Here is a 14,564-nt window from a genome sequence, read left to right as displayed (position 1 = left end):
AGGTGCTGCTACGAGACATGGATTAAAATATATGTTAATCTATTCATTTATTTCTTTTTTATTCCGCTCATTTAGGGTCGATTCTGCCTCTATAAGCTAAGTGATGAAGACGAGGAGGACGGGGAAGACGTCGTGGACACAGGTCACTACAGGGTGAACAGAGGAATCCCCCCAAACACTTCAGTCCAAGTTCTCATCCGGGTTTACATCGTCTCTGTGAGTCCAGCTCCGTTCTGCTCTTTGTTTTTTTAAATGACATAAAGCTTTAGATCCCTGCCGTCTTCCCAGGCGTCCAACCTGCATCCAGCCGACCCAGATGGGAAGGCCGACCCTTACATTTTTCTTCGCCTTGGGAAAAATGAAATCAAAGACAGAGATAACTACATACCAAAACAGCTGAACCCTGTTTTTGGACGGTACGCGACTGATCTGTTGAACGTCTGAACGTTGTCCAGTTGGGATTCGTGTTCTCAGACGGCTCTCTCCTCCAGGTCCTTTGAAATGCAGGCCACGTTTCCTCAGGAGTCTCTGCTGTCGTTGCTCATTTATGACTATGACCTGGTGGGAGGCGACGACCTGATTGGAGAGACTCGCATTGATCTGGAGAACCGCTTTTACAGCAGGCACAGAGCTACATGTGGACTGCCTAGCGAGTACAGTCTGTAAGTTCAGGTGCTTTAGGTGTTCAGTTCGGGGTGAGGGGGCGGAGTTTAGGTCAGAGCGTTACCTAGAGCCCCGTAGAGTACGGTACAAATACGGAGATGTAGCTGTCCACCTAATCTGACAGGCCAGGCAAGGCAGGGAGAACATTAACCAGAGAGCAACCAGGAGATCCATGGTGACTCTGGAGGAGCTGCACAGATGCACAGCTCAGGTAGGAAAACACATGGACAGGACAACCATTAGTCACACACTTAATAAATCTGATATGTCTGGTGGAGATAAAAGAAGGAAGTCATAAAAGAGAGTGATGAGAAGAAAGGAGTAAAATAAAAGGAAGAAAACCTGTTAGACGCTGCAGCAGGTGTCAGACTGGAATGGACATTCACTTTCCAGTACAGCAATGTGACTAAACAAACAGCCAGAGCAAAATGAAGCGGTTAGGACCAAAAGCACATGCACGTGTTGCAATGACCCTTCAGTTAACAACCACAGCTGGTTTGCAAAGAATTGGCAAACATTTCAGTGATTAGATGTATAAATATGATAAGCTCTAAAAAAAAAAAAAAAAATCTGAAAGACTTTCAGCTGTGATTAAAATGAAAGCTGGTTTTAGAAATTGACTGAATACAAAAGGCATGTCACGTTTAAGCTGCTTTTAAAATGTATCCCAAAGTTCTGCCTTGTGTTGGCCTGTCACCTAAAAATCCCCGGTATGTGGCGGATGTTCAAGTCACCGAATTAAGTCCTGCTGTGAGTGACTGAGCGCCTCTCTTTGACCGCAGAGGGGGTTACAACGCCTGGAGAGACAGCCTGAAGCCGTCAGAGCTGCTGGCAAAAATGTGCAGAGACAACGGAGTGGACGGTCCTCATTTCAGTCCAGGACGCATCACCGTGGCTGACAAAGTCTTCACAGGGAAGACTCTCTACATGCACGACGGTAACGACGACTCACACAAGTTCTGGATGTTTTGAGATGGACTTAGAACGTCATCGGTGAACTTGCACAAATGCTGTGCTGTGTTCATTCAATTCAAAAGTTCTTTATTCATCCCAAAGGAAGGTTAAATGCTGTCACTCATAAAATCCAAGTACCTTCAAAGTCTTCATTTTAATGTGTTTTTTTCATGTTGGATATGAGCCTCAGCCATGATGATGGGTAGAAGAGATGGATTAAACTACTGCAGCCTCTGTTTTAGCTCAGCTTTGGGATTTGGGGTCAGAGTTCAGATTTTACTGTTTTTGAGCTTTTTGGATTCTAATCATCTTCTTCTGGTTGTACAAACATTACTTCTACTAGTACTGCTGCCACGGTTATGCACCATACAGCTGTCTGTAGGTTAAAAGAAAGAGGAAAAATCCTTCCAGCTGCACAGCATCCAGAACCAGAGGGAACAAATGTCTCAACCAAAGACATTATGAAGAAAAGTCCACAAGAAACAATCACACCTAGCATAACAAAGCCCTCTTCATTAGGCATGCTGGTGTTGTGCACAATATTTACCAGCATTTCATCTTTCACCAGTATTGCTCTGATGCACTGTATTGTCAAAAGTTTGCTTTGGAACTTTGCAAATGGCCCACAAATGTGTTTATGGGAATTTGTACCGTTCTTCCACAAGTAGTTTTAAATGTAGCTGTTGGAGAAAATAGCCCGATTCATAGTCTTCTCTAATTCATTACACATTTGTTCTGTTGAGTTGTGGTTAAGACTCTGGGCAAGTTTCCAATCACCTTGTAATAACACCCCAAATGCTGGTTATTTGGTAGCAACAAAGTCCATGATGCCACATGCTGGAACTCACTCAGCTCCTGAGCTCAATGCAGTCATTTCCAAAATATTTTTAGAAGCATCCTGCTTCTAGACGTTGAAGCGATTAGAATTGCTGAATTCCGTCATTTGGATGAATGAGTGAATACTTTTGGTATTAAACTATGTTGTAAAGGACGATAGATCTGCTGCCACTCTGTGCAAGTAATCGTTTGCATTTCTCCACGCCGTAGACGAGCCGGTGGAGTCGTACGAGCACCTGTCTCTGAAGGTCCTGCACCGCTGGGCAGAGATCCCAGCTGTGGGATGCAAACTGGTACCAGAACACATCGAGACCAGAACTCTGTACAACAAAGCCCGGCCTGGAATGGATCAGGTACGTCAAATCAAATGAGTTTTTTTTTTTTTTTATAATGCGGGTGCTTGATATTCCCATCACTTTTCAACATGTTTTTATATTGCAACCACCATTTTCCTTCCTCTTCACAATTACTCACTACTTTGTTTTGGTCTATCATATGAAATACAGTGATTTGTGGTAGTGATATGACAAAATGTGAAAAAAAAAAATCGAAATAAACATTTCCTATTCACTTTATGAAAAACCAGCTGCTGCACATGAGAAAACAAATAAAAAGATTCTATTCAAAAAGGTGAAAATATTCAGTCAGCAATAGTCCTGCTGTCTCACTAGCACCAATAGTTTAAAGTACAGTGGGCAAGTTAGATTGGCTTGAAAAGTGTGTGTGTTGGGGGCGGGGGCGGGGGGGTGGATTTCAACTGAGAAAGAAGAGTGCATTTATGAAAAGCTATGTATCATTTCTGTACTAATGTTCTTCTCAACTTGAACGTCATGAATCGACCATCACTGTTTAGGCCATCAGACATTTGTTCAGATTAAGAGAGACGGTTTATAAAACAGAAAATACATACTTGTGGTTTCAGTTGGTGCAGTTATAAGTAAATCTGAGTGTAATTTATGTAATGTAGACATGCTTGGCGCGGAAAGGGAAAATGATGGGACCAAAAACGTCGGAGCCCCGTGGCACTTCAAAAGAAACAAAACGTCAGAAGAAGAAACTTTAACATAAAGTCAACTAGAGAGGTCAAGTCAATCGTTTTGCTCCCGATTGGGACGTCGTAATGATCTGATCTACTGAGTCAAATGGAGCTGTGGTCTAAAACTAAGTATGACTGTAATTGACTGATTGCTGGAAAATGTTCCATAAACATGTTTAAATGGGTAATTTATGTGAGAATCTTTGCAACTAGAATGAAAAAAAGGACTGCAGCTTCTATAAATTCCACTCTTTATAATATTACAGAAAGAAATGGATTTTTGAAACTGGAATAAGGCAGCAGCTCCAGACTGTGTCAGCCAGTCCCTTGTTGCTATTATAACAACTATCTGCTACTACAGGAGAAGAGTCTATTGCTGTGTAGGACATTTGCTCTTATTCCAGTACCTATGAAAGCTTATCCATAATGGAGTTTTTTCTCCTGTAAATTCAACACAACTCATCCTTATTTACTGAGTCAGAAACCCAGAAAAGACCCTGCAGTCCCCTGGATCAATGGATAACTGATAAACAGACCTCAGTTGTTGTCTGACCAGATAGCCAGTGGCACCGGAGCACCACAGGGTTCTGTACTTTCCCCACTCCTTTTCACTCCAGACTTTCAGTACAATGCACAGTCTCTTTATCTGCAGAACTACTCGGATGACATCATCAGATGTATCAGAGACAGACGAGAAGCTGAGTAGAGAGCCGGCGGAGCACTTAATGCCAATCATCATTACCATCATCGGTCTGGGGAAACTTTGCTTTGTCTAGACTTGGAGGACTTTCCTTAAACCACTGAGTCATAGCAGCAAGTCCTTCAGTAGAATCTCTGTGATCACAGGGTCAGGCAGCCTCAGGTTATGAAGCAGGACGATGATCGACAGGAAGTCCACCTCAAAAAAGAAGGCCTAGTTAAAGCTCATAGTTAAAACCAGTTGAAGTTCTGTGACTTGGTCATAAAAACTTTCATGTGTGCAGCAAACGAAGCTCTCTGTGTGTGTTTGTGTGTGCAGGGTCAGGTCCAGATGTGGGTGGACATGTTCCCAATGGACTTACCACATCCAGGACCGCCAGTGGACATTTCTCCAAGAAAACCAAAAGGGTGAGCTTTGACTGTTTTCTAACAGCAGACCTGGTCAGAGGGGGTTGGGGATGGGGAAGGTTAACCCGTTGATCTGTTAACAGGTACGAACTGCGAATCATCATCTGGAATACAGAAGATGTGATTCTGGAAGACACTAACTTCCTGACCGGTCAACAGTCCAGCGACATCTACATCAAAGGGTACAAACACACCATCTCCCCCTGCATCACTTTATTTTGCACAATTTGTTTCCTAAAGATTTATAATCCCTGTTGAGCAATGTGGTTTCTACAAAAATATCCTGCTATAAAAGGAAGCTGATGAACTTAATGACATTTCTTCTCCCTCTGTTGAAAAATACATGAAAATCCTGAAGCTGTGATTTCCCTCAGTCGGGTTGGGGTCATCAGCTGTCAAGTTTTTAGAACTTTGAATGTTCCTTTATTGCACTTTACACGTGTCAACCACACACATTGGTAGGAGGACAGACTTTGAAAAAAAAATTAAATTCAGAATTCTGCTCTTTTTCATACATGGCTTCATGTTTTTTTTTTCTAATTTACAACAAATTGTTAGTTTTCTTGTAGAACTACTGATCCTGAGCCCAGCTTCTCTCTCTTTCTGTGTAGCTGGCTGAAAGGTCTGGAAGATGACCGCCAGGAAACCGATGTCCACTATAACTCTCTGACCGGAGAGGGAAACTTCAACTGGCGCTTTGTGTTCCCCTTTAGCTACCTGCCTGCTGAAAAGGTACACACACACACACACACACACATAACGAACCATGACGGGACACGGATGATGATGTTTTATACCAGGAGTTGTGGGGTTCTAGAGGTCTGGACCTGGTTTCTTCCTCAGGTGGTGGTGGTGAAGAAGAGGGAGCACATCTTCTCTCTGGACAAAACTGAGCAGAAACTTCCTGCCATCCTCATCCTGCAGGTCTGGGACTTTGAAACGCTCTCCTCTGATGACTTCCTAGGTGGGTGTGTATGACGTGTGTGTATGTGTGTGTCTGTGTGTGTGTGTGTGTGTGTGTGCGTGTCTCATGTGTTTGGTTGTGTGCATTCAGGCACGCTGGAGTTGGACCTCCATGCATTTCCCCGTGGAGCAAAAACAGCCAAGTCGTGTAAGGCTGACATGTTGACGGAAGTGACAGACAGAATCTCCATCTTCCAGCAGAAGAGAGCTCGAGGCTGGTGGCCTTTCAGCAAGTCTGGAGAGCTCACGGTACCCCCCCCACCCACACACACACACACACACACACACACACAACCACAGAAACCAACAGACAGTCCAGAACTGCTCACCACTGACTTGGAAATCCTGCAGGGAAAAGTGGAGGCAGAGTTCCACCTGGTGACAGCTGAAGAGGCTGAGAAGAATCCTGTTGGCAAAGCGCGGAAGGAGCCGGAGCCGCTGCCCAAACCAAAGTAAGAGTGATGATGAAGGGCGTGTGCTTGTTCCACAAAACTGGATTTGAGAATTTGGCAAAACGAAAAAAAATACTTAATAGTTTAATTTTTGCCTGTAAAAGTCCATGTGACATTTAAATACAAAAACAGCTACAAACGTACAAGTTTAGTTTTTTATCTGAAGGATACAAGATTGGAAACACTCAAACTACCAACCCCGAGTTGAACTTGGTAAGGTGCTGCTGAAGCTGACCTTCAGGTGACCTTTAGTTGGACTGACTGATGGATGGTTCAGCAAAACTGACCACAAACCAGTTGCTTCAGTGATCCACTCAGGACTGAAATATAGTAATAATAATAATAATAATAATAATAGTAATTATTATTATTATTACTGCACCAAGATACTCATTAAAATTATTAGAACTTAAGAAACATTTTGGATGAGGTGAAATGTCTTCAACAAGCAAGAAAGAAATCAATTTTCCTTCCATTGGAATATTTATGATTATGTACTGGATTACTTGTAATCTACAACAACCAACCTCTGCTGCTTTTATAGAATAGAATAGACTTTATTGATCCCCAAGGGGGAATAGCCTATTTGTTGACCCGCTGCTCCATCTAAGGTATTAAATATTAATTATACAATAATAACCATAAGAAAAATAGTTTATAATGTACATATATATGCCTAAGATTGAAGAGGTAATATGACATGACTCAATGTAAATAGGTAAAAGGCATGCACATGCAAATATGTTAATCTATAAATAAATTATAAATGAGTACAGAGTAAATGAGAATCAAGTAACTCAGACTTGAGCATTGTAAAGCCTAATTGCTTAAAATAATTTTGAAACTTTCTCTGCCACACTTTTGTGCTTTGAAACCACCGGCTTCATTTGTGACCGTCAGTCGGCATCCGGTTAACTGTTTGATGTCCGTCCATTTCATTGAGACTCAGCGGTAGAAAAATCAAACCTCGCTGCCGTTTCTACATCTGCTGTAGACAACAGAGAGGAGCACAGTCAGAAACACTGACCACTAAACCGAGTGTGTTTGTCCTCCAGCCGCCCCGACACGTCCTTCTCCTGGTTTGTCAACCCTTTCAAGTGTTTTTTCCACCTGGTGTGGCGCAACTACAAGAAGTACATCATCATCGCCCTGGTCCTGCTGATCACTGTGCTGTTCCTGGCCCTGCTGTTCTACACGCTGCCAGGAGCCATCTCTCAGAAGATTATCAACGGATAACGGGAAATACATTTACATATTCAGCCCCGTCAGTCTGATTTGTGTGATGTAAAAATGTAAACTGATGTCTCAAACACCCAGAGGCAAAAAAAAAAAAAAAAAATAACCTGCTTGACTGCTGGTGTAGTTTAGCAAACAACTCAGGACAGGACAGAACCTTCAGAGTATCATGACAAGGAGCCGTGAAAACCTTTTGCTGGACGTTCTGCTCAGGTAAAATGAACGAGCCCTGCTTTTTGTGTTCCGACTCCATGTTTTGTACAAACCAACTCCACATTGCGGTGAATAACAACAACAACACTGGTTGGCACTGGGAAAGCTTTTGAAATGAACACAGAGAACACAGTTTGAGGAAAACAATATTTATTGGAATTAACTTTTTTATTATCAACACTAAGCATGTAGAGCAGGAGTGCTCAGGTCCAGTCCTCTGGAGCCACCGTCCTGCAACGTTTGGATGCATCCTTAACTCCAACAGACCTCGATCAAATGGCTGAATTCCCTCACCAGCAGTCACTCGGCTCTGAACAGGCCTGGTAACGAGACATTCATTTGATTCAGGTGTGTTGGAGCATCTGAAAGTTGCATCCTGGTAGCTCTGGAGGACTGGAGTTGAGCATCCCTGATGCAGAGTAACATTAGTGATACTTTGAATAATGCATCCCATGATTCACTGTATTGTAAAAAAAACAAAAAAAAAAAACAGATTAGAAACATGTTCATTTAATGCATTATTTAACATGCTTTGAATCACAGATTGTGCCTGTAGGGAAGCGTTTCACAACCTGTGCTTTTGTACGTGGTTAAGGTGCTTTTTTTTGCTCTAAAATAAACTCCATGCTAGCATGCTGACTCTGCTGTGTTCTACATGAAGTTCACTGTGACATATGAACATCTGTCAGTGACGTGGCCCGCGGTGACTGGCTGACGTGATCATAGGAGGAGGAAGATGATGAAGATGATGATGATGATGTCACAGTGTGATCGTGCGGGGCCCCAATGTGGCCCCGCACGATCAGGGAGCGTGCGGGGCTCCCTGATCGTGCCGGCAGGATGGCGGGAACGGAGTTTCCAGACGCGGCGCTGAGGAAGCTGCTGGTGTGAGGAGATGCTGAGTTCTGTCTCTGCTGGCTGTTGGATGCTGAAACGCAAGACGTGTCACCAGGACACAATTCTCAGAGAACAGTCCTGCAGACAAATGTCACCAAACTGCTTCTGCTCCTCATGGAGCCAAAGTGGTGCAGCACTTAGCGATCACTTTTCTGCCATTAGTAATTTGCTTACTAAATTTATATCTACTATATGTTAGAACTATGTTCAAGCGAGCCATTCTACTTGACTCAAGATCTGCCTGACAGCATAAACAAAGTTTTATGCTGCAGGAAGAGGCAAAAGGTTTTTGAGAGTTTTGTTGTACTTACAATCTGTGAATGATGTGTTAATATAATCTCTCAGTTCATCTCTGACTTACTGTCACAGGTAACATTTAACTGCTAACTGTCATGCATGGACATGTATTTACAGAAAGAGCTTAGAGGGTTTTTAAGTCATGTTCCATCTAATGGGATGGAAAAAAAGTCGCCAGATGAAATCTGCTTTATTCACTTTTACACAGACATACTTTTCCCTACTTGATGTCATGTAATAGTCCCTGGTTGATGTGGAGAGAAACACAAATTGAGCTATTTAAGTTCTTTAGTGATGAAAAATACTTTGTGTGTCCAATCTATCTCCTATTTTTTTTCTTTTTCTTCTCTCTGTGTGTAGATTTTGAAAGGGGTTTAATGAGGAAAAAAATATGGCAAAATTCTTTGCAAATATTTGTAGTGCCACAAAAACATTGATTTTAATTGCAAAAAAAAAAAAAAAAATCACAAACCCTAAGAGGACTGATTTGTTCATTTGTTATGTCAGTACATATTGCCAAATATTTAAAATCCTGATCTAAGTGGATGTAGAAGCGTAAAAAGCATTAACACAGCCCTATTGGAAATAGTCTGCTGTATCTGCAATAAAAGTGTAATCATGTCTCATCTTACCACGAGGGGCGCTGTGCTGCTGATGCTGCTGATACTGCCTGCTGACAGAAACACCAGCCTGAGAGAGAACTGCAGCGCCCCCTGGAGCCTGACAAAGAAACAAAACATGGAATTATTATTGCATCTTGATTTGTATTTCCTGTTGAGAGAAAAAAAAAATTAGCACTGCCGCAGCAATAAATGTTTTTGCTCTTTTTTTTTTCTTCTACACAATACTGTGAAACTCTGTTCTGCAAATCAAGAGAGCATGTGCTTTGATGGGGCTTTTAAAGTTTGATAAAAATCAAATAAATGTTAGGGACGCACACATCCAAATCTGGAAATGCTATAAACAAATTCATATTGAGAAGTTTGCTTGTGTGCAGGACAGCTGATGTGTCACAGTTTAAGAAGCCGGTTTGGACTAACCTGAGTCTGGCTAAGACAGGCCTGGAGTTTTCTCTTGGCTCTCCACCTGGCTACCCTGAGCCTGGTCTTCTCTCGCCGCTCACGCACCTTCAACGACACGTCCTCATCATAACCCGGTACGACGTTTCCAGAGCATTAAAAAAACAAACAAACAAAAAAAAAAACCACATATTTGTCCCAGGATTGAAAAGCTAACTGACCAGGTCTGCCAGCAGCGGCTGAGGCAAGCTTTTCTCCAGCTCCCGCCGCCTGTTCAGGTTTCTCCTCCGCAGCTCGTTCCGCCGCAGTTTGTATTCTTCGTACAGACTCAGGTCTTTGGTCCAGGGCCGCACCGCCTGGCGGGACAGAACGCCGGGCTGCAAGGCTGCAGCGGAGGGCAGGGAGCCGGCCAACTGAGGCAGAGCATCTGAGAGGGAACACACAACATGTTCATCCCATTATGGAAGATTTTGTTTTTTTACAGATCATACTTCTGTCTAGTCTTACGTGTTCTGTTTATAAATACCCTAAGCAAAGCAGTGCTGTTATTTTTGTTGTATTGCTTACTGTGCAGTGACAATAAATACATTTAATCTAATCAAAACTCACACACACACACACACACACACACACACACACACACACACACACACACACACACACACACACAGATCTACTCACAGATGCAGGATCCAGCTGGGCTGAAATCGGACCCAAGGTGGATCTGACCTGCTGACGGTTGTGTTGGCTCGGCCACCAGCCTTTGGGTCTGCAGGAGCAGAAAGAAAGAGAATCTACATCCTGTTGACTGTTTTTCACTCTGGTGACGAAGGACCGCATCTGAGGACGTCTGTGTGTTAATGTGGCGGCACTGATCTCAGATGGCGACATCATCATCACCAGGTATGAACGTGATTATTGGTATTTATTTCCAAATGTACTTTCTACTGGAGTACACAGTGTTACCACAAGGGGGCAAACTTTGAATTGGAGTTAGTCCTTCTACCCACATCCCATAATCCCCTCCCATCACCTTCCCACAGCTTTGGAAGCCGTTGGAGGGGGTGATGGGAGTGTTCCCACAAACAGCGCTACATGTTGTTAAGTTACAGGAAATTTGTGATCACGGAATCCCAAAGCATGACTGTGTCAACCTAAAAACAAAAGCAGGATGATTTCTAACACAGCCGGCGCTACGGCCGCAGAATGTAAATGAAATTTGGATTTGGAAAGTATTTCCTCCACAACAGTGAACAGGTGAGCAGAGACTATTGGTCACCTCTGGCTGTGGGGCTGGACCGCGTTGTGTCTGGCAGTCCAGCAGCAGGGTGGCCATCACTTCCTGTTCCTCTGCTGGCTCCTCCTTAATACAGATCACTTCCTCCTCCTCCTCTTGCGACGGCTGGACCTCCTGCTTCACCTGAAGACAATCGGCACCATCTCAGGAATATTTCAAGATTCTAATTTGAATCCTTAAGTATTTCTGTGAATAATATACTGGAATTTAGAAGTATGATCAAAAACAATGTTCCGAGCAGAACAGACTCAGGTGAAACAAAGCGCACCTGCAACACTGAATAAGGGATTTTGTGGCACCTTTCCTCTATGAATCATTATATATATAAAATCAGGTTGATATACTGATACAAACCTGATTAGCAACATTTAAAAAAAGGCCACATCTTTTCTTAAAGATGTAAATATCTGGTTTCAATCCAAGGTAAACCTTTTCCTGTCCAGCTTAAAACAAAACATGAGCTAATTACTGGATGTGTGCTGTCACCTCTGGAGCAGAAGGGGGCAGCATGGAGCTGTCAACATCTGGGGACAGTGTGACAGGCGCTGGCTGTTGCCCTGACAACAGCGTCAGGGTCCTAATGGAATCAGGAGCCTCGGCACATCGTTCTGCTGGAGGCTGCATACTGATGGTCCATTCCACCTGGTCCACATCCTCCCTCTGAGGTCCATCATGCACCGAGTGATGAAATAAAACTGCATGAGAAGCAAAGAGGTTTTAGTCCGGAACCCGTCTGACCATTAGACGAACTTACAATTTATCATCCAGCAAAATTTGTTATCGTGCCAGGCCTGCCTGTACCTGCGCTGCTGTCCACAGACTCGCCCCCGGTGAGTGTGAGTGGAAGCAGCAGGTCCGATGAGTCGGAGCTCGTCGCATCCGAAGGACCGCAAACTCTGACTGCTCGTCTGCTTGTGCTGTCTGACGAGGTGCATTCTGGGAACAAAACAGAAGCCAGCAATGAGACTCCGAAGGCGCCGAGGCAAAACGTACACGCCTCGAACGTTCACACCTTGGCTGCTGCTAAACAGTACTTCCTCCGCAGATTTGTGAGCTGGACGGGGCACGGGCAGCTCTGCCTTGCCCCTCTGCATGCGGGTGAAGGCGGGCGGCTGGATGTGGATCAGCGCGGAGGCCGACGCCCTCTGCTGCAGCTCCTCCTCCACTCCCTGCCTGTAGTACTTGAGCTTCAGCTCGGTGTAGCGCAGCTTGGCTCGGATGTTGTCATTCTCCTTCTCCTTCAGGGCCTTCTCCCTCTGCAGCGCCATCACGTCCCTCTTCATCACCACCACCTGAGCCTTCAGCTCCTCGAACTTCACTCCAACCACTTTGAGCATCTCGGCCAGCACCGTCTCCACCGCCGTGTTCACGGCTCGCTCCACCACCGTGCCCATCTGACCCCGGATCAGAGACACGGCTATGCTCACATCCATCTGAAAGAGCTACCTGCATGTAAACAGCAGTTTAGAGGAGAAAGAAAATATTTACATCGGTTAAATAATATGAATGCATGTAAAGTAAAATAATGACTGAGGTTATCTTGGTGGCCGTCTACTCATCGGGGCTGCAGTTTTCTGGCTGATTACAAATCTTTAAAAAGCCAATACAGATTTTTCGTTGTGACCTGGTGGGCAGGTCAGCCGGTCAGCCCTCTATTACAGCAGAGCAAAAGGGGACAGAGATTTTCAGACCTTCATGGAGGTAGATTAGATCAATAACAATGTAATAAGTATTAGCTTGACTGCCGAGCAACCAAAATTAAGAAATCAGGACGGATTTATCGGTGCATCCCCACTACTGATACAGTGGAAAACAAATATGCAGATTTCAGAAATCTAGAAATGATTCCACTAAGTGAGAAAGTATCTCCTTCTGAGGATAAATGAGCATGGTTCTTACCCAAAACACCCCTTTTTACAAAAAAAAGATTGATTGAAAATTGTGATAAATTTGCACACAATCCTTCTGATAAAAAATATTGATATCACTATTCTATAGAACTCAGTAGGTGTTTTAATTTCTCTTTTAAATAACCATCTATATTCAAAATGCCTTTCTATTGGGAGCAAAGTGTAACCAACGTCAAATTAAGATTATTTCCAAATACAAGGTATTTGTTCCCAACCAGCAACTCTAATCAAAGTAAAACTTTAACTTTTTAAATGTGGTAAAAAGTTATAATGTATTTATTGAACTGAAATAAATCAAATTTTTTAGGTGTTTGATCTTCTGCTCAATAATCAGAGGTAATCAATAAATTGTTTGCTGATTTTAATCACTAGTTCATTTACTGGTGCTTCCTCGCTCATCATTAAATTACAAACTTATGAGCAAACTATTACATGTAAGGATGACTGATTCAGATAACTTCAGTCAGAAGAAGAAGAAGAAGAAGAAGAAGAAGAAGAAGAAGAAGAAGAAGAAGGGTCTTTGTAATTGTTATCATATACATTAGTTTTATTTTTGCTTTTTAAAGCACCTTGCAATGAAAAATGCTCTAAAAATAAATTATTTACTTAGATTGCTTTTTAAAATTGTGGTCAAATGACCTAAAACTGCTCCTGCTCCAAATGTAGTTAAGGTCTTTAATGCCATCTGGCGGTCAGAATCTGAATGGCATCCCGTTGAGTTTTAACAGAATATTTCTATCAGTACTTGAAATACAGTAGGATGAACCACAAAGGGATTAGACTTGTTGCAATGTAATTACAATAGCTTATTTAGCAGTAGCATTATCGATAAAACGTTATTCCAAATGATCCCCGATGTCTCCAATTTGAATCCCAACAAAATTTGTTTTTGCGCAATAATCAAATAAATAACCTAATTTAGTAGCTGAAGGCAAAAACGCAACTACGATAAAGAAATCCAGGCAGAAAGGGACTGTAGTTTGTTACAGAATGAAGAAATTCTGAATAATAGACATTGAGAGAAAGTTATTATTCACCTTACATACTTGACAACTTTATTATTTGTGCTTTTGGATAATTGCAGCCGGCGTTTTTCGATATTCAACATGATAGTTAACAGGCTTCTGAAAGGCGTGTTGACATGGAGAGAGCTGCTCGTTTCAATTCGGTGAGAAATGTTCAATTTCTGCGTCCCGGAAGCGTCTCCATCCAGTAAGGAAACACACCGTTACAAAGAATACTGTCTGCGCTTATTTTATAAAGGTACTATTGATGCCTTTGCAGCTGCAAACTTATTTACGGATAAGGTCGTTTGACCGTATCCGTAAATAAGTTTGCAGTCGTAAATATGTTTAAAGTCTCAGACTGCAAACATATTTGCAATTTTGAAATTAAGTAATGTATAAAATGAAGCTTCTTTTCAAATTCCTTTACGTTAGAGCTCCTCACAGCTAAATAAGCTTCCTCTGTTTCTAATGGCGACAGCTTTACTTACCGTCAATATTCTCACACCAAGAGGCTCTATCGCTTCTAATCAATCACTGCCTTACACTAACATTTATTTAGTCTAAAAACATTGTAAATAAATGAAAGACAGCTTTTTAAAAAAATGATATAGCCATGCATCAGCTGTTATGCAAAAGATTCTTCTTCTCGCTTGTTTTTTTTTTTTCTTCTTCTTGT

General features: G+C 42.6%; 2 protein-coding genes across 4 annotated transcripts in view; one reads left to right on the top strand and one right to left on the bottom strand.

The window, feature by feature from the left end:
• The window catches only part of fer1l6 (fer-1 like family member 6), a 25,026-nt gene extending 17,088 nt beyond the window's left edge, over positions 1-7,938 (top strand). For both annotated transcript variants that reach the window (XM_007569318.2, XM_016680321.1), the window contains 12 exons: positions 76-216; positions 289-416; positions 492-662; positions 1,446-1,600; positions 2,665-2,807; positions 4,509-4,597; positions 4,681-4,779; positions 5,209-5,329; positions 5,441-5,561; positions 5,652-5,809; positions 5,912-6,012; positions 7,068-7,938. In XM_007569318.2, coding sequence (XP_007569380.1) covers positions 76-216; positions 289-416; positions 492-662; positions 1,446-1,600; positions 2,665-2,807; positions 4,509-4,597; positions 4,681-4,779; positions 5,209-5,329; positions 5,441-5,561; positions 5,652-5,809; positions 5,912-6,012; positions 7,068-7,248 — 1,608 coding nt within the window. In that variant the 3' untranslated portion in view covers positions 7,249-7,938. The remainder of the gene's footprint in view (positions 1-75; positions 217-288; positions 417-491; positions 663-1,445; positions 1,601-2,664; positions 2,808-4,508; positions 4,598-4,680; positions 4,780-5,208; positions 5,330-5,440; positions 5,562-5,651; positions 5,810-5,911; positions 6,013-7,067) is intronic.
• On the bottom strand, positions 7,927-14,564 carry LOC103149937 (uncharacterized). Of its 2 annotated transcripts, none has more exons than XM_016680322.1 (10): positions 14,373-14,564; positions 11,984-12,413; positions 11,773-11,907; positions 11,458-11,666; positions 10,954-11,094; positions 10,356-10,443; positions 9,896-10,101; positions 9,696-9,782; positions 9,288-9,375; positions 7,927-8,389 (listed from the first exon to the last, which is right to left on the bottom strand). In XM_016680322.1, exons 2-10 carry the CDS (start codon positions 12,402-12,404, stop codon positions 8,124-8,126), a joined length of 1,641 nt encoding a protein of 546 aa, XP_016535808.1. In that variant the 5' UTR covers positions 12,405-12,413; positions 14,373-14,564; the 3' UTR covers positions 7,927-8,123. The 2 variants fall into 2 exon arrangements, with proteins under 2 accessions (XP_016535808.1, XP_007569381.1); XM_007569319.2 differs by having other exon boundaries at positions 11,984-12,417; positions 14,377-14,564.

This window comes from Poecilia formosa, unplaced genomic scaffold (assembly GCF_000485575.1).
Source record: "Poecilia formosa unplaced genomic scaffold, Poecilia_formosa-5.1.2 Scaffold239, whole genome shotgun sequence".
Classification (NCBI taxonomy): domain Eukaryota; kingdom Metazoa; phylum Chordata; class Actinopteri; order Cyprinodontiformes; family Poeciliidae; genus Poecilia; species Poecilia formosa.
Note: the sequence above shows the minus strand (reverse complement) of the source record. Positions and strands in the feature narration are given on the sequence as shown.